Source organism: Salvelinus fontinalis, chromosome 32, assembly GCF_029448725.1.
Source record: "Salvelinus fontinalis isolate EN_2023a chromosome 32, ASM2944872v1, whole genome shotgun sequence".
Lineage (NCBI taxonomy): Eukaryota > Metazoa > Chordata > Actinopteri > Salmoniformes > Salmonidae > Salvelinus > Salvelinus fontinalis.
Genome location: NC_074696.1, coordinates 27,659,181 through 27,684,089, shown reverse-complemented (window position 1 = coordinate 27,684,089; position 24,909 = coordinate 27,659,181). Strand labels below are relative to the sequence as shown.

The window sequence follows — 24,909 nt, the reverse complement described above, 5'->3', positions numbered from 1 at the left end:
CGGCGGGAACGCCTTGATGTGCAAATATTGATAAAATAAGTAAACTTGGAGTCACGCGATGATATGTTGTGTGGTCCTCCCACTACGACTTGGGAAAGCATGCAGGTTATTAGGCTACAGATGAAATAAGTTATGAACTTCATGCTCCTTTCCAATAAATACTGAGGGTCTTATTCTGGTGACATGATGGATGCTTGGCTACCGTTTGACTAATACAAATAATATCGCTCTTATCCATAATAATCTCATCATGTAGGTAGCCTACCCGCACTGTATCTGTGAGCTGTTGGCTAGAGCACATGTGACAAGACCAGAGTGGGCACATTTGTTATATAATGCAACAGTTTTTCTTGCAAAACCATCAGTAACTGCAATGGAAACCCATTTAACTTGCATTTTTCATTTGCTACATGGGAATTTAACGGTAAAAGCTATTTTTATGTGCACTACATCATCACGCACAGCCTTTTATCCACAAACAGTCTGATGGAAACATCTCTGGTGGGAAAATGCACAATTTAGAATATTTGCATGAAAATCTGTTGCAAACTTAGCTAATGACAGTCACAGTTTGTAGGTCATATGGAAGGCAACTACAGTGGTCTATACATTCATAAATTAATACTCTTGATAAATCAGTCAGTCTACAGTGTGTTAATGCGGACTGTTTTAATTCACACACTACTGAGGGATGTAGTAAAGTTCCGGCCCTGTTTAAGCAGCGTGAGACAGCTGAACCTCTGATGGGAGACAAGGGCAGATCAGGCTGTTCATTACATCTTGATGATGTGTGTAAATGCAGTTGGCAGTTCAAAAGAGGTGTTCTATAGAGCTGCTGGCCTCAGCCCCGCTCACCAGCCCCCCCTCGCTCAGCCTATGCAAGGCAGCCAAGGCCTAATGAAGACTGAACTTTAATCTTCAGGAGGATACAGCTCCTCACACACACACAGGTGCGAATACACACACAAGCATGGGTGTTCACACACACACACACCTCCTTCCGCCTTCTCTCCTAATCTCCACACACTTCCCCTCCCCTCCCTTCACACACACTGTGACCCACCTGACGAGGTTCTCGTTGTCCCCGGGTCCTTTGCAGGAGGTACAGTCAGTCCTGGTGTCGTCGGCTTTAGGGGTCTTCTTCTGCATTACAGACTGACGCTGACGCCGTTCACGTAGAGCAGGTTCCTATGGAAACACACAGGCTGATTAGAGCAGACAATGCTGTGTGTGTGTGTGTGTGTGTGTGTGTTAATGGTGTAGAAGAGATGTTAAGGAATATAGAAATATCCCTGTGAATAGAGTAGTATTGTATGTAACACAGGGGATGTGTATGTACTAGTTGTGAGTGTGTCAGGGAGGTTAGGAGATGTAGGAATGTTTAGTAACAAGGTAGTACAGTGACATACCTGCACTTCAAACCGCTCTTCTTCACAGATGGACACCCTCTTCCTCTTCTGCCCTCTGGTTCTCTGTGGAATACATAATGTGTTTCATTGCAGTCAGTCTTAACTAAGCTATAATTTTGTGGTAATTTATCTGCTAACTGAATGATCTGTGTGAATTGATGAGAGATAATTGACCCGAGCTCTGGTCAGTCTCATGAAAGCTTGTCAGCTAGCCATGCAAGGGCACAAGGTCACAGCATGGTCACTTGGGGAAAATGTCAATGTTTCTCTACTTTGAGTTGTTGAGGCAAATCATTAGTTATTGGTATTTTGTCTGACAATTTGTCAAAATAATAATTTTACTAAATTAGATATATGCTCCACAAAGTATTGGCAGTATCAGACAAATCTAACTTTATTTATTGGTTGCTTGTTATCCAAAAGATTCAGGAGCCAGTGGAAGTTTGTTTATGACGTCATCTGCTCCCTCAGCTGTTTGTCAAAGAAAGAAAATCCACTGTGGTCTCTGCCTTTTGCAACAATACCACAGAAAGCATAAACTGCTTTCCAAAGACATTTTTTGTTTGTTTGTCACGTATTTAATCCTCTAATGCCCAGTGAGGCTGGTGTTTTGTTTTACCTCTGGCCATACAAGACAAGAGAGCCACACAGTGCTGTCTGTGGACTAGGTTCTATTCATAGCTAGAGTAACACTGCCTGTCAGTTGCACGAGAGAGAGAGTGAGAGAGAAAGGGGCAGGATAGACAGAGAGAGAAAGCGAGAGCGAGAGAAAGCTGTCGGATATGGCTGCTCCCTCCCTCCACCTCTTCATGGATCCCACTTATCTACAGCCACCATACCCTGATCCTCTTCCGATATACTGCCCCAGCCCTGCCTCCCCTCCCTCCTCCCCATCCTCCCTCCCAGTCTCAGCTCCCTGAAGGAACATAACAGATAGTCATCAGATAGAGGGGAGAAAAACACTCTCCAGCCCTCTTCCATTTTTTATTTTCCCCAGTCTTTTGTTTTTAGACTGTCAATAACCAACCCCCTCCACACTTGGAAGGAGAGAGCCTGAGGAACACTCCTCTGTGGCCACTCACTGCTTGGCTGCCTAGCAAGAGTCAGAGAACACCCTAGTGTCTGTCTGTCTGTCTCCCTCTCAGACAACAAAAACAATCTGTTCTTCCTTTTCAAATTTACAAAAATGAACACAAAAAACAACCATAAATGTCTTCTCCTTCTGGACGTGTATCTGTTATGTCAGAGAGATGGAGGGAAGGGAGAGAAAGGGGGAGGGAAGGGAGAGGGGAGATGGTGGTGTAGAGTGGAGCAGCAGCAGTATCGACGGCTGTGCTGTGTTGAGGAGGTCTGGGTTAATGTGTTTTTCTGTTAGCTCGCATAAAGCGGCGTGCCCAGAAGTACGCTTGGCTGAGGACCCTGCTGCTGGAAGTACTCTGGGATTAAGCTGGCATTTTCTGATTTCCTCTCACCGCGTCCGCTCCAGTCGAGGAGCTTCAATGCTGCATTTATCTTCAAATGCAAGGCGTGCGATGGCAGCCCCTGAAAGGGCCCTGCTTTGCATTTTCTATGCTTTTACCAGGGCACCCCGGTGCTGGCACAGCGTTAAAGCCCTGTTTCAATTAATCAGGGCTGGCTAATCGACCTCCCGCTGGCCCCTGCATGAGGATGAGTGTTGGAGTGTGTGTGTGTGTACTGCGTGCATGTCTGTGTGAGTGTGTGTGTGTGCAGGGCCACAGAGGTAAGATGGCCCATTGCCACTCTGTGGTGCAGCTCAGCCTCTTCTGGCCCATGTTCAGGGCCTGCTGACTGAGTACACTGCCTACTGGAGGGTAGTGCCCTTCTAACTCAACATGTGCCCTCAATGTCACAGAGTATGGAGGAGATGTGAAGGACATTCTACACAGAGCCTGACAGTTATATTCCACTTATATACCCATGGGAGGGAGTTCAGCTTTAATACTACAGATAGATTGTAGCTTCCATCAATGCATTTGTCTGTATAATTTACAATCCCCCATATATTTATTTGGGGGAATACACACACACACACACACACACACACGTGGCCAAAAGTTTTGAGAATGACACAAATATTAATTTCCACAAAGTTTGCTGCTTCCGTGTCTTTAGATCTTTTTTTGTTAGAATACTGAAGTATAATTACAAGCATTTCATAAGTGTCAAAGGCTTTTATTGACAATTACATGAAGTTGATGCAAAGAGTCAATATTTGCAGTGTTGACCCTTCTTTTTCAAGACCTCTGCAATCCTCCCTGGCATGCTGTCAATTAACTTCTGGGCCACATCCTACCTGATGGCAGCCCATTCTTGCATAACCAATGCTTGGTTTATGTCAGATTTTATGGGTTTTGTTTGTCCACCCGCCTCTTGAGGATTGACCACAAGTTCTCAATGGGATTAAGGTCTGGGGAGTTTCCTGGCCATGGTCCCAAAATATCGTTGTTTTGTTCCCTGAGCCACTTAGTTATCACTTTTGCCTTATGGCAAGGTGCTCCATCATGCTGGAAAAGGCATTGTTCGTCACCAAACTGTTCCTGGATGGTTGAGAGAAGTTGCTCTCGGAGGATGTGTTGGTACCATTCTTTATTCATGGCTGTGTTCTTAGGCAAAATTGTGAGTGAGCCCATTCCCTTGGCTGAGAAGCAACCTCACACATGACTGGTCTCAGGATGCTTTACTGTTGGCATGACACAGGACTGATGGTAGCGCTCACCTTGTCTTCTCCGTACAAGCTTTTTTCCGGATGCCCCAAACAATCGGAAAGGGGATTCATCAGAGAAAATGACTTTACCCCAGTCCTCAGCAGTCCAATCCCTGTACCTTTTGCAGAATATCAGTCTGTCCCTGATGTTTTTCCTGGAGAGAAGTGGCTTCTTTGCTGCCATTTTTGACACCAGGCCATCCTCCAAAAGTCTTCGCCTCACTGTGCGTGCAGATGCACTCACACCTGCCTGCTGCCATTCCTGAGCAAGCTCTGCACTGGTGGTGCCCGATCCCGCAGCTGAATCAATTTTAGGAGACGGTCCTGGAGCTTGCTGGACTTTCTTGGGCGCCCTGAAGCCTTCTTCACAACAATTGAACCACTCTCCTTGAAGTTCTTGATGATTTGATAAATGGTTGATTTAGGTGCAATCTTACTGGCAGCAATATCCTTGCCTGTGAAGCCCTTTTTGTTCAAAGCAATGATGACGGCACGTGTTTCCTTGCAGGTAACCATGTTTGACAGAGGAAGAACAATGATTCCAAGCACCACCCTCCTTTTGAAGCTTCTAGCCTGTTATTCGAACTCAATCAGCATGACAGAGTGATCTCCAGCCTTGTCCTCATCAACACTCATACCTGTGCTAACGAGAGAATCACTGACATGATGTCACCTGGTGTCACGCCCTGACCATAGAGAGCTTTTATTCTCTATGTTGGTTAGGTCGGGGTGTGATTTAAGGGTGGGTTATCTAGGTGAATTATATTTCTATGTTGGCCTAGTATGGTTCCCAATCAGAGGCAGTTGTTTATCGTTGTCTCTGATTGGGGATCATATTTAGGTAGCCATTTTCCCATTGTGCTTTGTGGGATCTTGTCTATGTTTAGTTGCCTGTGAGCATTATTATAGCGTCACGTTTCGTTTGTTTTGTTCTTTGAAGTTTTCTATTCCATAATACAGGATGGAAACATACCACGCTGCATCTTGGTCTACTCCTTATGACAAACGTGACAGAAGATCCCACCACAAACGGACCAAGCAGCGTGGCCAGGAGGAGAAGACATCCTGGACTTGGGAGGAGATAATGGCAGGAGACGAAAGCCTTCCATGGAAACAGACGCAGGAGGATCAACGGCGACTCCGAAGTTCACGACCACGACGAAAGCCCGAGAGGCAGCCCCCTGGGGGCACACGGGTTGGTCGGCGAAGCCGAGGGGCGAGTCTGAGAGCTTAGAGGAATATTGGGATAGACTGAGCGAGGAGTATTGTGAGATAGTTGAGGGGAGTGATGAGGTAGAGTGGATGTTTTGGTGTCTGGAGCAAGACAGTCGCCGTGAGGAGCGTGGGACCAGTCAAGCACCGTGTTTTGCAGAGATACGCAATGTGTCTCCAGTGTGCATCCACAGCCCGGTGCGTTCTGTGCCAGCTCCTCGCACTTGCCGTGCGAAAGTGAGCATCCAGCCAGGACGGGTTGTGCCTGCTCAGCGCACCTGGTCTCCAGTACGCCTCGGTCCAGGATATCCTGCGCCGGCTCTACGCACTGTGTCGCCAGTGTGCCTTCACAGCCCAGTACGTCCTGTGCCTCCTCCCCGCACTCATCCTGAGGTGCGTGTCATCAGCCCGGTGCCACCTGTACCGGTCCCACGCATCAGGCCTCCAGTGCACCTCCACAGTCCAGAGCTTCCTGCGAGGGTTCCCGTTCCGGAGCCTCCTGCGAGGGTTCCCGGTACGGAGCCCCTGGCGACGATCCACGATCCGGAGCCTCCAGCGACGGTCCGCGGTCCGGAGCCCCCGGCGACGATCCACGGAACGGAGCATCAGGCGATGATTCGCGGTACGGTTCTTCCGGCGACGAGCCACGGTCCGGTTCTTCCGGCAACGAGGCACGGTCCGGTTCCCCTGATGACGTGTCCACGAGCGGAGTGGTTACTTCGCCCCGCACCGGAGCCGCCCCCGACGGTAGATGCCCACCCGGACCCTCAACCTATCGAGTCATACCACGCTGCATCTTGGTCTACTCCTTATGACGAGCGTGACAGCTGGTCCTTTTGTGGCAGGGCTGAAATGCAGTGGACATGCTTTTTTTGGGATTCATTTCATTTGCATGGCAAAGAAGTGAAGACATCAACACTATGAAATAACAAATATAGAATCATGTAGTAACCAAAAAAGTATTTAGATTCTTCAAAGCAACCACCCTTTGCCTTGATGACAGCTTTGCACACTCTTGGCATTGTCTCAACCAGCTTCACCTGGAATGCTTTTCCAACATTCTTGAAGGAGTTCCCACATATGCTGAGCACATGTTGGCTACTTTTCCTTCACTCTGCGGTCTAACTCATCCCAAACCATGTCAGTTGGGTTGAGGTCGGGGGATTGTGGAGTCCAGGTCATCTGATGCAGCACTCCATCACTCTCTTGGTCAAATAGCACTTACACCGCCTGGCGGTGTGTTGGGTCATTGTCCTGTTGAAAAACAAATTATAGTCCAACTAAGTGCAAACCAGATGGGATGGCGTATCGCTGCAGAATGCTGTGGTAGCCATGCTGGTTAAGTGTGCCTTGAATTCTAAATAAATCACCAGCAAAGCACCCCCACATCATCACACCTCCTCCTCCATGCTTCACAGTGGGAACCACACATGCGGAGATCATCTGTTCACCTACTCTACGTCTCACAAAGACACGGCGGTTGGAACAAAAAATCTCAAATTTGGACTCATCAGACCAAAGGACAGATTTCCACCGGTCTAATGTCCATTGCTTGTGTTTCTTGGCCCAAGAACTTGACTTTCCTAGTTAAATACAGGTTAAATAAAAAATAAAAAGCAAGTCTCTTCGTCTTATTGGTGTCCTTTAGTAGTGGTTTCTTTGCAGCAATTCGACAATGATGGCCTGATTCACACAGTCTCCTCTGATCAGTTGATGTTGAGATGTGTCTGTTACTTGAACTCTGTGAAACATTTATTTGGGCTGCAATTTCTGAGGCTGGTAACTCTAATGAACTTATCCTCTGCAACAGAGGTAACTCTGGGTCTTCCTTTCCTGTGGCGGTCCTCACGAGAGCCAGTTTCATCATAGTGCTTGATGGTGATTGCGATTGCACTTGAAGAAACATTCAAAGTTCCTCAAATTTTCCAGACTGACTGACCTTTGTCTTATTTGAGCTGTTCTTGCCATAATATGGACCGGGTCTTTTACCAAATAGGGATATCTTCTGTATACCACCCCTAACTTGTCACAACACAACTGATTGGCTCAAACACATTAAGGAGCAAAGAAATTCGACAAATTAACTTTTAACAAGGCACACCTGTTAATTGAAATGCATTCCAGGTGACTACCTCATGAATCTGGTTGAGAGAATGCCAAGAGTGTGCAAAGCAATCATCAATGCAAAGGGTGGCTCCTTTGAAGAATGTCAAATCTAAATATATTTTATATTTGTTTAACACTTCTTTGGTTACTACATGATTCCATGTGTTATTTCATAGTGTTGATGTCTTCACTATTATTCGACAATGTAGAAAATATTAAACATAAAGAAAAACCCTTGTCCACACCTTAGACACTGCTCCAAACACTAAAATAACACATCCTAGATCTGAATGAATGAACTATTCTTATTAAATACTTTTTTCTTTACATAGTTGAATGTGCTGACAACAAAGTCATACAAAAATTATCAATGGAAATCAAATTTATCAACCCATGGAGGTCTGGATTTGGAGTCACACTCAAAATTAAAGTGGAAAACCACACTACAGGCTGATCCAACTTTGATGTAATGTCCTTAAAACAAGTTAAAATGAGGCTCAGTAGTGTGTGTGGCCTCCATGTGCCTGTATGACCTCCCTACGCCTGGGCATGCTCCTGATGAGGTGGCGGATGGTCTCCTGAGGGATCTCCTCCCAGACCTGGACTAAAGCATCCGCCAACTCCTGGACAGTCTGTGGTGCAACGTGGCGTTGGTGGATGGAGGGAGACATGATGTCCCAGATGTGCTCAATTGGATTCAGGTCTGGGGAACGGGCAGGCCAGTCCATAGCATCAATGCCTTCCTCTTGCAGGAACTGCTGACACACTCCAGCCACATGAGGTCTAGCATTGTCTTGCATTAGGAGGAACCCAGGGCCAACCGCACCAGCATATGGTCTCACAAGGGGTCTGAGGATCTCATCTCGGTACCTAATGGCAGTCAGGCTACCTCTGGCGAGCCCATGGAGGGCTGTGCGGCCCCCCAAAGAAATGCCACCCCACACCATGACTGACCCACCGCCAAACCGGTCATGCTGGAGGATGTTGCAGGCAGCAGAACGTTCTCCACGGTGTCTCCAGACTGTCACATGTGCTCAGTGTGAACCTGCTTTCATCTGTGAAGAGCACAGGGCGCCAGTGGCGAATTTGCCAATCTTGGTGTTCTCTGGCAAATGCCAAACGTCCTGCACGGTGTTGGGCTGTAAGCACAACCCCCACCTGTGGAAGTCGGGCCCTCATAGCACCCTCATGGAGTCTATTTCTGACCGTTTGAGCAGACACATGCACATTTGTGGCCTGCTGGAGGTCATTTTGCAGGGCTCTGGCAGTGCTCCTCCTGCTCCTTCTTGCACAAAGGCGGAGGTAGCGGTCCTGCTGCTGGGTTGTTGCCCTCCTACGGCCTCCTCCACATCTCCTGATGTACTGGCCTGTCTCCTGGTAGCGCCTCCATTCTCTGGACACTACGCTGACAGACACAGCAAACCTTCTTGCCACAGCTCGCATTGATGTGCCATCCTGGATGAGCTGCACTACCTGAGCCACTTGTGTGGGTTGTAGACTCCGTCTCATGCTACCACTAGAGTGAAAGCACCGCCAGCATTCAAAAGTGACTAAAACATCAGCCAGGAAGCATAGGAACTGAGAAGTGGTCTGTGGTCACCACCTGCAGAACCATTCCTTTATTAGGGGTGTCTTGCTAATTGCCTATAATTTCCACCTGTTGTCTATTCCATTTGCACAACAGCATGTGAAATGTATTGTCAATCAGTGTTGCTTCCTAAGTGGACAGTTTGATTTCACAGAAGTGTGATTGACTTGGAGTTACATTGCGTTGTTTAAGTGTTCCCTTTATTTTTTTGAGCAGTGTATATATATTACACACACACACAAATATCTTTAAATATATTTTCCTTTATTATTTTCCCCTAACCCTACCACCCCTTCCCGAAGAGGAGTAAACTAATGGACAATACCACTTAGGCTTCTACTTCCAGCTGATACATAATATATACATTTGATGGACACAATGTATTTTACAAAGTAAAAAAAAAAATTATCTCTGAAGACCATTTCTATTTTGTCATATATTTTTAACTGGGCTGTTTCACAAAAGTTCTGAACCTATGTACATTTTATAGACACTTTTATTTTCCATTCGTTTTTTGCCATATACTCTTTTCAACACTCATTGAATCATTACATCTCAGAACCATCAGTTCCGGCCCACACTATACCGCATTTTCAAGGAAGCTTGGTCTTTGCTTCTTGTAATATAATCTACCGTCAATATCTCACATTTTCAGGCCTATATCTCCAAAACGAATCGTTCCAGACCAAAACCATCCTGCATTTTCAAAGGGTTTGGTAATCATTGCTTCTTCTTCTAGAATCTTGTGTGACAGTGTGTGTAATGGGGTGGTGATGAAGCATGGCCCTGCTCTAACACCCCTCCATGATTACACAGGAACATCCTGTATGAACATATGACATTAGTCTAGTGAGAATGATGATGAGAATTAAGTTACTACATCTAGTTACCACTGGGTCCTCCGCTCCGTTAACTTCTCTAATCCTGCATGGTGCTGTGAAATGATTCATGGCTGCTAAAGATGCAATGATGTACTTAATTAAAAGATTGATTTAGCTCAGAGTCGTACAAACTGCCCTCAGTTAATATTTCCTCACCTGAGCAGAGACCCTGATTAGGTATGCTGATTAGGTATGCTGTGTGTGTACGTGTGTGTGTCCACATTTTACCTTATATCTTATTTTAATAATGTTTTATGTTAGTCTGCATTGCACTGAATTCTGCATTGGATTTGTGTTGATCTTTCCCTGGCCTTTCATAGATTACCTTAAATGGAGTCAACCAGTAGAGAGCAAATAGTTAACCAAACTCATACTCTGGTCCCCACCCACACGCACACCGCAGGCAGGAGAAGTGGCTTCGAGGAAGGGAGCGAGGAAGGGAGAAATGGAGGGAGGTAGGGAGGGCTGAAGTGAAGGAGCCAACTGGCAGTGGTTCTACCATCTAGCATTTATAATGATAAGTGTTCCATCTGCTGAGTGGTGGACGAGGAGCCAAAGGCGACAGATGGAATTGTTTTCACAATCTGTTTAAATATGTAGTCTTCCTTTTTAAAGACACACACAACCCGGCTCCGTCACTTGCTTGCTAGCGTCAAGAACAACAAGGAGATGTTAGATTTCCCCCTTTGTTAATATTCAAACTTCATTCTACATGAATCACATCCCAATCCTCTGTAGATTGGAAGAAGTTCAGGCGGACCTGAACCAACTAGCCAGGGGTGGGGTGGGGGGGGGGGGGGGGTTGGGACTGAACAACAGAGGAAGTATGTGTTTGGATCCACCCCCTCTAGTTTCCTGGCATGTCTACTAGCAATCCTGTTTAGTACAGCAGCGTATCCTGTTTAGTACAGCAGTGTGACCTAGTCCTGTGAGTCTGGCCTGATACATGCTATATCTGTCGGGCTCTGTTAGTCTGGCCTGATACATGCTATATCTGTCGGGCTCTGTTAGTCTGGCCTGATACATGCTATATCTGTCGGGCTCTGTTAGTCTGGCCTGATACATGCTATATCTGTCGGGCTCTGTTAGTCTGGCCTGATACATGCTATATCTGTCGGGCTCTGTTAGTCTGGCCTGATACATGCTATATCTGTCGGGCTCTGTTAGTCTGGCCTGATACATGCTATATCTGTCGGGCTCTGTTAGTCTGGCCTGATACATGCTATATCTGTCGGGCTCTGTTAGTCTGGCCTGATACATGCTATATCTGTCGGGCTCTGTTAGTCTGGCCTGATACATGCTATATCTGTCGGGCTCTGTTAGTCTGGCCTTATACATGCTATATCTGTCGGGCTCTGTTAGTCTGGCCTGATACATGCTATATCTGTCGGGCTCTGTTAGTCTGGCCTGATACATGCTATATCTGTCGGGCTCTGTTAGTCTGGCCTGATACATGCTATATCTGTCGGGCTCTGTTAGTCTGGCCTGATACATGCTATATCTGTCGGGCTCTGTTAGTCTGGCCTGATACATGCTATATCTGTCGGGCTCTGTTAGTCTGACCTGATACATGCTATATCTGTCGGGCTCTGTTAGTCTGGCCTGGTATATCTGTCGGGCTCTGTTAGTCTGGCCTGATACATGCTATATCTGTCGGGCTCTGTTAGTCTGGCCTGATACATGCTATATCTGTCGGGCTCTGTTAGTCTGGCCTGGTATATCTGTCGGGCTCTGTTAGTCTGGCCTGATACATGCTATATCTGTCGGGCTCTGTTAGTCTGGCCTGATACATGCTATATCTGTCGGGCTCTGTTAGTCTGGCCTGGTATATCTGTCGGGCTCTGTTAGTCTGGCCTGATACATGCTATATCTGTCGGGCTCTGTTAGTCTGGCCTGATACATGCTATATCTGTCGGGCTCTGTTAGTCTGGCCTGGTATATCTGTCGGGCTCTGTTAGTCTGGCCTGATACATGCTATATCTGTCGGGCTCTGTTAGTCTGGCCTGATACATGCTATATCTGTCGGGCTCTGTTAGTCTGGCCTGGTATATCTGTCGGGCTCTGTTAGTCTGGCCTGATACATGCTATATCTGTCGGGCTCTGTTAGTCTGGCCTGGTATATCTGTCGGGCTCTGTTAGTCTGGCCTGGTATATCTGTCGGGCTCTGTTAGTCTGGCCTGGTATATCTGTCGGGCTCTGTTAGTCTGGCCTGGTATATCTGTCGGGCTCTGTTAGTCTGGCCTGGTATATCTGTCGGGCTCTGTTAGTCTGGCCTGGTATATCTGTCGGGCTCTGTTAGTCTGGCCTGGTATATCTGTCGGGCTCTGTTAGTCTGGCCTGGTATATCTGTCGGGCTCTGTTAGTCCGGCCTGGTATATCTGTCGGGCTCTGTTAGTCCGGCCTGGTATATCTGTCGGGCTCTGTTAGTCCGGCCTGGTATATCTGTCGGGCTCTGTTAGTCCGGCCTGGTATATCTGTCGGGCTCTGTTAGTCCGGCCTGGTATATCTGGCGGGCTCTGTTAGTCCGGCCTGGTATATCTGGCGGGCTCTGTTAGTCCGGCCTGGTATATCTGGCGGGCTCTGTTAGTCCGGCCTGGTATATCTGTCGGGCTCTGTTAGTCTGGCCTGGTATATCTGTCGGGCTCTGTTAGTCTGGCCTGGTATATCTGTCGGGCTCTGTTAGTCTGGCCTGATACATGCTATATCTGTCGGGCTCTGTTAGTCTGGCCTGATACATGCTATATCTGTCGGGCTCTGTTAGTCTGGCCTGGTATATCTGTCGGGCTCTGTTAGTCTGGCCTGGTATATCTGTCGGGCTCTGTTAGTCTGGCCTGGTATATCTGTCGGGCTCTGTTAGTCTGGCCTGGTATATCTGTCGGGCTCTGTTAGTCTGGCCTGGTATATCTGTCGGGCTCTGTTAGTCCGGCCTGGTATATCTGTCGGGCTCTGTTAGTCCGGCCTGGTATATCTGCCGGGCTCTGTTAGTCCGGCCTGGTATATCTGGCGGGCTCTGTTAGTCCGGCCTGGTATATCTGGCGGGCTCTGTTAGTCCGGCCTGGTATATCTGTCGGGCTCTGTTAGTCCGGCCTGGTATATCTGTCGGGCTCTGTTAGTCCGGCCTGGTATATCTGTCGGGCTCTGTTAGTCCGGCCTGGTATATCTGTCGGGCTCTGTTAGTCCGGCCTGGTATATCTGTCGGGCTCTGTTAGTCCGGCCTGGTATATCTGTCGGGCTCTGTTAGTCTGGCCTGGTATATCTGTCGGGCTCTGTTAGTCTGGCCTGGTATATCTGTCGGGCTCTGTTAGTCTGGCCTGGTATATCTGTCGGGCTCTGTTAGTCTGGCCTGGTATATCTGTCGGGCTCTGTTAGTCTGGCCTGGTATATCTGTTGGGCTGGGAAAAAAGAGCAGAGAGCTCAGCTCCTGGTTAAGGGACAGACAGAATATGACGTACAGAATATGTAGCTCAGTTTTAGCTTTAGGCTTTAGTTTCGAGGGCAATCACAGTCTTGTAGAACACAGACAACACGGGGTCGAACCAAGTTAGTCACATATACACTCTTTATACTGCTCCGCCATTAGTCCTGTGAGTCTGGCCTGGTATATCTGGTGACGGGTCAAACGGGACAAAGAAGGGCTAGACTACAGACGTCATTGGGGCTGGACTCATACCTATGATGGAGTACTTTAACCCCCGGTATAGGTTGACGGATTACTGTCTGTTTCTCCAAACCCGGGAAATACATTCTGGATTATACAGTAGATGGCAGGACAATTCAAAAGGCTACCCCAGAAATATCAACACAATTGACCCCAAAACTAGCAAAGTGGAGGCCGGCAAAACCCATTTTGACAGACGACCACCTAACGGGATACTTTCTGGATTTTGGTAAGGATGCCCTTTATCGACATCCCCAGAGTCAGATATATTTGCATCCAGTATGAAGGAAGTTAGAGGTAGTTTCGCGTGCCAATGCTAATGTTTATTTTTCTAAATTAATAAAAATGAAAAGCTGAAATGTCTTGAGTCAATAAGTATTCAAGCCTTTTGTTATGTCAAGCCTAATTACCTTCAGGAGTAAAAATGTGCTTAACAAGTCACATAATCATTTGCATGGACTAACTGTGTGGAATAATGGTGTTTAACATTTTTGAACGACTACCCCATCTCTGTATCTCACACATACATAAGTCGAGCAGTAAATTTCAAACACAGATTCAATGCCTCGCAAAGAATGGCACCTATTGGTAGATGGGAAAAAAATGTTTGAATATCCCTTTGAGCATTGTGAAGTTATTAATTACACTTTGGATTGTGTATCAATACACCCAGTCACTACAAAGATACAGGCGTCCTTCCTACTCAGTTGACGGAGAGTAACAAAACCGCTCAGGAATTTCACCATGAGGCCAATGATGACTTTAAAACAGTTACAGAGTTGAATGGCTGTGATAGAAGAAAACTGAAGATGGATCAACAACACTGTAGTTACTCCACAATACTAACCTAATTCACAGAGTGAAAAGAAGGAAGCCTGTACAGAATAAAAATATTCTAAAACATATATCCTGTTTGCAATAAGGTAATAAAGTTATACTGCAAAAAATGTGGCAAAGAAATTTACTTTTTGTCCTGAAAAAGCATTATGTTTGAGGCAAATCCAACACAACAAATCACAGAGTACCATGTTTTGGGTGTGCTTGTCATCGGCAAGGAATAGGGAGTTTTTTAGGATAAAAAGAAAAAGAATCGAGCTAAGCACAGACAAAGTCCTAGAGGAAAACCTGGTTCAGTCTGCTTTCCAACAGACACTGGGAGACAAATGCACAGCAGGACAATAACCTAAAATGCAAGCCCGAAATATACACTTAAGTTACTTACCAAGAAGACATTGAATGTTCCTGAGTGGCCTAGTTACAGTTTTGACCTAAATCAGCTTGAAAATCTATGGCAAGACTTGAAAATGGATGTTTAGCAACGATCAACAACCAACTTGACAGAGCTTGAAGAATGTTAAAAAGAATAAATGGGCAAATGTCGTACAATCCAGGTTTGCAAAGCTCTATAGGACTCACAGCTGTAATCGCTGCCAAATGTCATTCTAACATGTATTGACTCAGTGGGTTGAATACATATCTAATCCAAATATATCCGCCTTTTATATTCCAATAATACATTTCAAATGTCGAATTTTTCTTTCAATTTGACAGATTTTTTTGTGTATAATGTTGACAGAAAATTACAATTAAATCCATTTTAATCCCACTTTGTAACGCAACACATGGAAAAAGTCAAGTTTCTGAAGGCACTGTACATAATAAATAAAAAGTGTGTTAATACACACCGTGCCCCTCACATCTCGTTTCTTGGGCTCCGGGGACATCTCCTGAGGGATGAATTTGATTGGTCCTTTAATCTGTCTCCGAGACCTCTTGGTACCGTCGGGCAGCGTCTCCATGGCGATGTCGGCATCATCGCTACTGGCCTGGTCACACTCTGAACATTGCCTGAGAAGAAGCGGGAGGTAGAGAAAGGTAGAAGTAGAGTGGTAGAGGTAGAGAGAGGAGAGAGGGATGATCTTTCACGGTCCAGATAGTGTCCTCTCGTCTTTGCAGGGGTATTGATTTGACTAATCTGTGAACATCTTAAGCATGGAAAACAGGTTTCAGATACCTTTCTCTCTTACTATCAATGTCTGACAAACAGGATCTAGATGCTGCTGATTATGTTGAGAAAACAAACAAAACACTAAGGCTTTTGTCTGTAATGTCTGTCTTTGTTGAAATCTATGAAAATAATATTTGCTTGGTTCGAAAAAAAAAAAGAAAATGCTGTTTTCCCAAAGTATTGAAATCTGAGCCTGGAGGTCTGCCCCTGGATTTGAAAACAGGGGTTTATGCTGACCCAGGCAAAGCATACGACTGTGACATACGTTTCTGCCAGTCTTATAAACTAGATCACATCAGTATTATAGCTTAAGGCAAAGTGAACTTGTGGATCCTCTGTGTGTTTCTAGTTCCTACTGAGAAGCCCTGTCTGCACCTTTCTTTCTGCCTCTTTCGTGGGGTGCAGATCATAGTAATTAGGTATGACTTGGCCTCGGCTCCACAAAATGATATCCATCCAAACACTTTGTAATTTCTGCCCTCCGGAGCAGAACGCCGCCGTGCTCTCTAATTCATGGTTTAAATGATTTACTCCCAGTCACAGGCAGGGACAACGTGCAGGTTGAGGTGCCACAAAAACAAACAACACACACATCTCAGATGTGCGCACACCCACACTACAATCCCCCATAACTTAGAATAGGAAGTAAAAAGGGAGATGAATAACTGTGGAAGTAGCTCACTAAGTGACAGAGACAGAATACTACTGAAACTATTGAGACAGATACACAAAAGAGCCCGTCTATTTATCTATTCAGATAAGGACATCTACCTCTACTGTGTGAAGTGGGACATTTCCACCATCTCTGCATTCTCCATCTGATAAATCTGCTGCCATTGAGTATTCTGAAATGTCACACTTAATAGAAAATACATCAATTGTGGACACTAATGTATCTTCTACTCCAAGTTATTATAAAACGGTTTGTTTGGATCCTCGATGCTGATTGGATGATATGCGGGACATTTACTCACGCAAAATACCATGACGTGTTAATCTCATAATTCCACTGTCCCGCAGTCCAGGCAGGAAATTCAGTAACAATATCCCTTGGGCAAAAAAGCGTCTACACACTATTTTTCCATGCTACTATTTGATTTGCAACAGATGGGGGCTTTATAAACCTACCTGTCTGCCTTTACAACCTGTGCAACAATGAATCATTTTACAAATGCTTTATCTCCCATACCAGTAGGCTAGGTAGCCCAAGAATGAAACCAACTAATTCACCATGGAAACTGAACACTCAAGAATTCCATTCATTTATTAACCAGCGCAGTGCGGCCTATGTAGGCCTATTGGATATTCATTAAATCATTATTTATTGAGGTTTTCATCATCACTGAATCTCTGCTAGCTAGCTACATGCCAATGATTTGGTTAGCATAGCAATGTCCAAAGAATAGAATGATTAGAATTAACAACTGCGTCAAAACATAAGAACTAACGACCAGCCCGCTGTTTTTAATGAAAACATTAGATTAATATTTGTATAAATATGTGGGCAACCGTTTTATAAAAGCAATAAGGCCCTCAAAAACCCGGGGAATATCGTATGACAACTCCTGACTAAGGGCTTCGTCTCGGGTCTAAGAACAGCCCTTAGTCATGCGTTATCACACAATAATCCCCGGGTTCTCATGTTTTTATACAATGTTATAACAATGTCATAACAGATTTACAGTACAGTGTCGTGTGTGTGTACTATGGACAGCACTTGGTCCAACTTTTGGTTTTGTAAACTCTTGTACCATCGAGTCCTCTGGCACCCATTCACCATTCACTCCCCCAGTCCCTCTCTTTCTTCCCCATCTACCTCCCCCAGTCCCTCTCTTTCTTCCCCATCTACCTCCCCCAGTCCCTCTCTTTCTTCCCCATCTACCTCCCACAGTCCCTCTCTTTCTTCCCCATCTACCTCCCCCAGTCCCTCTCTTTCTTCCCCATCTACCTCCCCCAGTCCCTCTCTTTCTTCCACCATCTACCTCCCCCAGTCCCTCTCTTTCTTCCACCATCTACCTCCCCCAGTCCCTCTCTTTCTTCCCCATCTACCTCCCCCAGTCCCTCTCTTTCTTCCCCATCTACCTCCCCCAGTCCCTCTCTCTTTTTCTTTCCCAGCTCTCTCTCTTTCTTATCACTCTCTCTTTTTCTTTCCCATCTCTCTCTCTTTCCAATCTCACCTCTATCCCACTTTCCCAGCTCTCATCTCTCTCTATCCCACCTCTTGCTCTCTCTGCTCTTTCCTTCTTATATCTCTCTTTTTCTTATCTCTTTTTCTTTCTTTTCTCTCTTTTTTCTCTTTATTTCTTTCCCATCTCATCTATCTCTCTTTCTCATCTATCTCTCTTTCCCATCTCTCTCTCTTTCCCATCTCTCTCTCTCTTTCCCATCTCTCTCTCTCTTTCCCATCTCTCTCTCTCTTTCCCATCTCTCTCTCTCTTTCCCATCTCTCTCTCTTTCCCATCTCTCTCTCTTTCGCTCTCTCCCTTCTCTCTCTCTCTCTCCCTCTTTCCCATCTCTCTCTCTCTCGCTCTCTCGCTCTCTCCCTTCTCTCTCTCTCTCTCTCTCTCCCTCCCTCTTTCCCATCTCTCTCTCTCTTTTCCATCTCTCTCTCTCTCTTTCCCATCTCTCTCTCTCTCTTTCCCATCTCTCTCTCTCTCTCTCTTTCCCATCTCTCTCTCTCTTTCTCTTTCCCATCTCGCTCTCTCTCTCTCTCTTTCCCATCTCGCTCTCTCTCTCTCTTTCCAATCTCTCTCTCTCTCTTTCCAATCTCTCTCTCTCTCTTTCCCATCTCTCTCTCTCTCTTTCCCATCTCTCTCTCTCTCTTTCCCATCTCTCTCTCTCTCTTTCCCATCTCTCTCTCTCTCTTTCCCATCTCTCTCTCTCTCTTTCCCATCTCTCTCTCTCTCTTTCCCATCTCTCTCTCTCTCTTTCCCATCTCTCTCTCTCTCTTTCCCATCTCTCTCTCTCTCTTTCCCATCTCTCTCTCTCTCTTTCCCATCTCTCTCTCTCTCTTTCCCATCTCTCTCTCTCTCTTTCCCATCTCTCTCTCTCTCTTTCCCATCTCTCTCTCTCTTTCCCATCTCTCTCTCTCTCTTTCCCATCTCTTTCGCTCTCTCCCTTCTCTCTCTCTCTCTCCCTCTTTCCCATCTCTCTCTCTCTCGCTCTCTCGCTCTCTCCCTTCTCTCTCTCTCTCTCTCTCTCCCTCCCTCTTTCCCATCTCTCTCTCTCTTTCCCATCTCTCTCTCTCTTTTCCATCTCTCTCTCTCTCTCTTTCCCATCTCGCTCTCTCTCTCTCTCTTTCCCATCTCGCTCTCTCTCTCTCTCTTTCCCATCTCGCTCTCTCTCTCTCTTTCCCATCTCTCTCTCTCTCTTTCCCATCTCTCTCTCTCTCTTTCCCATCTCTCTCTCTCTCTTTCCAATCTCTCTCTCTCTCTTTCCAATCTCTCTCTCTCTTTCCAATCTCTCTCTCTCTTTCCCATCTCTCTCTCTCTCTCTCTTTCCCATCTCGCTCTCTCTTTCCCATCTCGCTCTCTCTCTTTCTCTTTCCCATCTCGCTCTCTCTCTCTCTCTTTCCCATCTCGCTCTCTCTCTCTCTTTCCAATCTCTCTCTCTCTCTTTCCAATCTCTCTCTCTCTTTCCAATCTCTCTCTCTCTCTTTCCAATCTCTCTCTCTCTCTTTCCCATCTCTCTCTCTCTCTTTCCCATCTCTCTCTCTCTCTTTCCCATCTCTCTCTCTCTCTTTCCCATCTCTCTCTCTCTCTTTCCCATCTCTCTCTCTCTCTTTCCCATCTCTCTCTCTCTCTTTCCCATCTCTCTCTCTCTCTTTCCCATCTCTCTCTCTCTCTTTCCCATCTCTCTCTCTCCATCTCTCTCTCTCTCTTTCCCATCTCTCTCTCTCTCTTTCCCATCTCTCTCTCTCTCTTTCCCATCTCTCTCTCTCTCTTTCCCATCTCTCTCTCTCTCTTTCCCATCTCTCTCTCTCTCTTTCCCATCTCTCTCTCTCTCTTTCCCATCTCTCTCTCTCTCTTTCCCATCTCTCTCTCTCTCTTTCCCATCTCTCTCTCTCTCTTTCCCATCTCTCTCTCTCTCTTTCCCATCTCTCTCTCTCTCTTTCCCATCTCTCTCTCTCTCTTTCCCATCTCGCTCTCTCTCTTTCCCATCTCGCTCTCTCTCTTTCCCATCTCGCTCTCTCTCTTTCCCATCTCGCTCTCTCTCTCTTTCCCATCTCGCTCTCTCTCTCTCTTTCCCATCTCGCTCTCTCTCTCTCTTTCCCATCTCGCTCTCTCTCTCTCTTTCCCATCTCGCTCTCTCTCTCTCTTTCCCATCTCGCTCTCTCTCTCTCTTTCCCATCTCGCTCTCTCTCTCTCTTTCCCATCTCGCTCTCTCTCTCTTTCCCATCTCGCTCTCTCTCTCTTTCCCATCTCGCTCTCTCTCTCTCTTTCCCATCTCGCTCTCTCTCTCTCTTTCCCATCTCGCTCTCCCTCTCTTTCCCATCTCTCTCTCTTTCCCATCTCTCTCTCTTTCCCATCTCGCTCTCTTTCCCATCTCGCTCTCTCTCTCTCTCTTTCCCATCTCGCTCTCTCTCTCTCTTTCCCATCTCGCTCTCTCTCTCTCTTTCCCATCTCGCTCTCTCTTTCCCATCTCGCTCTCTCTCTCTCTTTCCCATCTCGCTCTCTTTCTCGCTTTCCCATCTCTCTCTCTCTCTTTCCCATCTCTCTCTCTCTCTTTCCCATCTCTCTCTCTCTCTTTCCCATCTCTCTCTCTCTCCCATCTCTCTCTCTCTCTTTCCCATCTCTCTCTCTCTCTTTCCCATCTCTCTCTCTCTCTTTCCCATCTCTCTCTCTCTCTTTCCCATCTCGCTCTCTCTCTTTCCCATCTCGCTCTCTCTCTTTCCCATCTCGCTCTCTCTCTCTCTCTTTCCCATCTCGCTCTCTCTCTCTCTTTCCCATCTCGCTCTCTCTCTCTCTTTCCCATCTCGCTCTCTCTCTCTCTTTCCCATCTCGCTCTCTCTCTCTCTTTCCCATCTCGCTCTCTCTCTCTCTTTCCCATCTCGCTCTCTCTCTCTCTTTCCCATCTCGCTCTCTCTCTCTCTTTCCCATCTCGCTCTCTCTCTCTCTTTCCCATCTCGCTCTCTCTCTTTCCCATCTCGCTCTCTCTATCTCTTTCCCATCTCGCTCTCTCTCTCTCTTTCCCATCTCGCTCTCTCTCTCTCTTTCCCATCTCGCTCTCTCTCTCTCTTTCCCATCTCGCTCTCTCTCTTTCCCATCTCGCTCTCTCTCTCTCTCTTTCCCATCTCGCTCTCTCTCTCTCTCTTTCCCATCTCGCTCTCTCTCTCTCTTTCCCATCTCGCTCTCTCTCTCTCTTTCCCATCTCGCTCTCTCTCTCTCTTTCCCATCTCGCTCTCTCTCTCTCTTTCCCATCTCGCTCTCTCTCTCTTTCCCATCTCGCTCTCCCTCTCTTTCCCATCTCTCTCTCTTTCCCATCTCTCTCTCTTTCCCATCTCTCTCTCTTTCCCATCTCTCTCTCTTTCCCATCTCGCTCTCTTTCCCATCTCGCTCTCTCTCTCTCTCTTTCCCATCTCGCTCTCAATCTCTCTTTCCCATCTCGCTCTCTCTCTCTCTTTCCCATCTCGCTCTCTCTCTCTCTTTCCCATCTCTCTCTCTTTCCCATCTCGCTCTCTTTCCCATCTCGCTCTCTCTCTCTCTCTTTCCCATCTCGCTCTCAATCTCTCTTTCCCATCTCGCTCTCTCTCTCTTTCCCATCTCGCTCTCTCTCTCTCTTTCCCATCTCGCTCTCAATCTCTCTTTCCCATCTCGCTCTCTCTCTCTCTTTCCCATCTCGCTCTCTCTCTCTCTTTCCCATCTCGCTCTCTCTCTCTTTCCCATCTCGCTCTCTCTCTCTCTTTCCCATCTCGCTCTCTCTCTCTCTTTCCCATCTCGCTCTCTCTTTCCCATCTCGCTCTCTCTCTCTCTTTCCCATCTCGCTCTCTTTCTCGCTTTCCCATCTCTCTCTCTCTCTTTCCCATCTCTCTCTCACTCTCTCTCTCTTTCCCATCTCGCTCTCTCTCTCTTTTTCCCATCTCGCTCTCTCTCTCTTTTTCCCATCTCGCTCTCTCTCTCTTTTTCCCATCTCGCTCTCTCTCTCTTTTTCCCATCTCGCTCTCTCTCTCTTTTTCCCATCTCGCTCTCTCTCTCTCTTTCCCATCTCGCTCTCTCTCTCTCTTTCCCATCTCTCTCTCTCTTTCCCATCTCGCTCTCTCTCTCTCTCTTTCCCATCTCGCTCTCTCTCTCTCTCTTTCCCATCTCGCTCTCTCTCTCTCTTTCCCATCTCGCTCTCTCTCTCTTTCCCATCTCGCTCTCTCTCTCTCTTTCCCATCTCTCTCTCTCTCTCTTTCCCATCTCTCTCTCATCTCTCTCTCCCTCTCTTTCCCATCTCTCTTTCCCTCTCTTTCCCATCTCTCTCTCCCTCTCTTTCTCATCTCTCTCTCCCTCTCTCCCATCTCTTTCTCATCTCTCTCTTTCTGTGTGCGTCTGCCTGTCTCTGCCTGCCTGCGTCTGTCTGCCTGTCTCTGTCTGCCTGTCTCTGCCTGCCTGCGTCTGTCTGCCTGTCTCTGCCTGCCTGCGTCTGTCTGCCTGCGTCTGTGTGTCTGTCTGTCTGTCTGCCTGCGTCTGTGTGTCTGTCTGTCTGCCTGCGTCTGTGTGTCTGTCTGCCTGCGTCTGTGTGTCTGTCTGCCTGCGTCTGTGTGTCTGTCTGCCTGCGTCTGTCTGTCTGTCTGCCTGCGTCTGTCTGTCTGTCTGCCTGCGTCTGTCTGTCTGTCTGCCTGCGTCTGTCTGTCTGTCTGCCTGCGTCTGTCTGTCTGTCTGCCTGCGTCTGTCTGTCTGTCTGCCTGCGTCTGTCTGTCTGTCTGCCTGCGTCTGTCTGTCTGTCTGCCTGCGTCTGTCTGTCTGCCTGCGTCTGTCTGTCTGCCTGCCTGCGTCTGTCTGTCTGTCTGCCTGCGTCTGTCTGTCTGCCTGCCTGCGTCTGTCTGTCTGTCTGTCTGCGTCTGTCTGTCTGTCTGCCTGCGTCTGTCTGTCTGTCTGCCTGCGTCTGTCTGTCTGTCTGCCTGCCTGCGTCTGTCTGTCTGTCTGTCTGCCTGCGTCTGTCTGTCTGTCTGCCTGCGTCTGTCTGTCTGCCTGCCTGCGTCTGTCTGTCTGCCTGCGTCTGTCTGTCTGCCTGCCTGCGTCTGTCTGTCTGCCTGCCTGCGTCTGTCTGTCTGTCTGCCTGCGTCTGTCTGTCTGCCTGCCTGCGTCTGTCTGTCTGCCTGCCTGCGTCTGTCTGTCTGCCTGCGTCTGTCTGTCTGCCTGTCTGCGTCTGTCTGTCTGCCTGTCTGCGTCTGCCTGCGTCTGTCTGCCTGCGTCTGTCTGCCTGCGTCTGTCTGCCTGCGTCTGTCTGCCTGCGTCTGTCTGCCTGCGTCTGTCTGCCTGCCTGCGTCTGTCTGCCTGCGTCTGTCTGCCTGCCTGCGTCTGTCTGCCTGCCTGCGTCTGTCTGCCTGCGTCTGTCTGCCTGCCTGCGTCTGTCTGCCTGCCTGCGTCTGTCTGCCTGCCTGCGTCTGTCTGCCTGCGTCTGTCTGTCTGCCTGCGTCTGTCTGTCTGTCTGTCTAACTGCGTCTGTCTGTCTGCCTGCGTCTGTCTGTCTGCCTGCGTCTGTCTGTCTGCCTGCGTCTGTCTGTCTGTCTGCCTCTGTCTGCCTGCCTGCGTCTGTCTGTCTGCCTGCCTGCGTCTGTCTGTCTGCCTGCCTGCGTCTGTCTGTCTGCCTGCGTCTGTCTGTCTGTCTGCCTGCGTCTGTCTGTCTGCCTGCCTGCGTCTGTCTGTCTGCCTGCCTGCGTCTGTCTGTCTGCCTGCCTGCGTCTGTCTGTCTGCCTGCCTGCGTCTGTCTGTCTGCCTGCCTGCGTCTGTCTGTCTGCCTGCGTCTGTCTGTCTGCCTGCGTCTGTCTGTCTGCCTGCCTGCGTCTGTCTGTCTGCCTGCCTGCGTCTGTCTGTCTGCCTGTCTGCGTCTGTCTGTCTGCCTGCCTGCGTCTGTCTGCCTGCGTCTGTCTGCCTGCGTCTGTCTGCGTCTGTCTGCCTGCGTCTGTCTGCCTGCGTCTGTCTGTCTGCCTGCGTCTGTCTGCCTGCCTGCGTCTGTCTGCCTGCCTGCGTCTGTCTGTCTGCCTGTCTGCCTGCGTCTGTCTGTCTGTCTGCCTGCGTCTGTCTGTCTGTCTGCCTGCGTCTGTCTGTCTGCCCGCCTGCGTCTGTCTGTCTGCCTGCGTCTGTCTGTCTGTCTGCCTCTGTCTGTCTGTCTGCCTGCGTCTGTCTGTCTGCCTGCCTGCGTCTGTCTGTCTGCCTGCCTGCGTCTGTCTGTCTGCCTGCCTGCGTCTGTCTGTCTGTCTGCCTGCGTCTGTCTGTCTGTCTGCCTGCGTCTGTCTGTCTGCCTGCCTGCGTCTGTCTGTCTGCCTGCGTCTGTCTGTCTGCCTGCCTGCGTCTGTCTGTCTTTCTGCCTGCGTCTGTCTGTCTTTCTGCCTGCGTCTGTCTGTCTGCCTGCCTGCGTCTGCCTGCCTGCGTCTGCCTGCGTCTGTCTGCCTGCGTCTGTCTGCCTGCGTCTGTCTGTCTGCCTGCGTCTGTCTGTCTGCCTGCGTCTGTCTGCCTGCCTGCGTCTGTCTGCCTGCCTGCGTCTGTCTGCCTGCCTGCGTCTGTCTGCCTGCCTGCGTCTGTCTGCCTGCCTGCGTCTGTCTGTCTTTCTGCCTGCGTCTGCCTGCCTGCGCCTGCCTGCGTCTGCCTGCCTGCGTCTGCCTGCGTCTGTCTGCCTGCGTCTGTCTGTCTGCCTGTGTCTGTCTGCCTGCCTGCGTCTGTCTGCCTGCCTGCGTCTGTCTGCCTGCCTGCGTCTGTCTGCCTGCCTGCGTCTGTCTGCCTGCCTGCGTCTGTCTGCCTGCCTGCGTCTGTCTGCCTGCCTGCGTCTGTCTGCCTGCCTGCGTCTGTCTGCCGGCCTGCGTCTGTCTGCCGGCCTGCGTCTGTCTGCCTGCCTGCGTCTGTCTGTCTGCGTCTGTCTGCCTGCCTGCGTCTGTCTGCCTGCCTGCCTGCGTCTGTCTGCCTGCCTGCCTGCGTCTGTCTGCCTGCGTCTGTCTGTCTGCGTCTGTCTGCCTGCCTGCGTCTGTCTGCCTGCCTGCGTCTGTCTGCCTGCCCGTGTCTGTCTGCCTGCCTGCGTCTGTCTGCCTGCCCGCGTCTGTCTGCCTGCCCGCGTCTGTCTGCCTGCCCGCGTCTGTCTGCCTGCCCGCGTCTGTCTGCCTGCCCGCGTCTGTCTGCCTGCCTGC

At 48.4% G+C, this 24,909-nt stretch overlaps 1 protein-coding gene across 4 annotated transcripts in view; it reads right to left on the bottom strand.

Annotated features, from left to right (window-relative positions):
* Positions 1-24,909, bottom strand: part of LOC129831005 (PHD finger protein 14-like) — a 141,835-nt gene that overhangs the window by 54,679 nt on the left and 62,247 nt on the right. For 3 of the 4 annotated variants that reach the window (XM_055893963.1, XM_055893962.1, XM_055893965.1), the window contains exons 16-18: positions 15,265-15,427; positions 1,410-1,472; positions 1,064-1,188 (exon numbers count right to left, since the gene is read on the bottom strand). In XM_055893963.1, coding sequence (XP_055749938.1) covers positions 1,064-1,188; positions 1,410-1,472; positions 15,265-15,427 — 351 coding nt within the window. The remainder of the gene's footprint in view (positions 1-1,063; positions 1,189-1,409; positions 1,473-15,264; positions 15,428-24,909) is intronic. The other variant, XM_055893964.1, reaches the window with a different exon arrangement.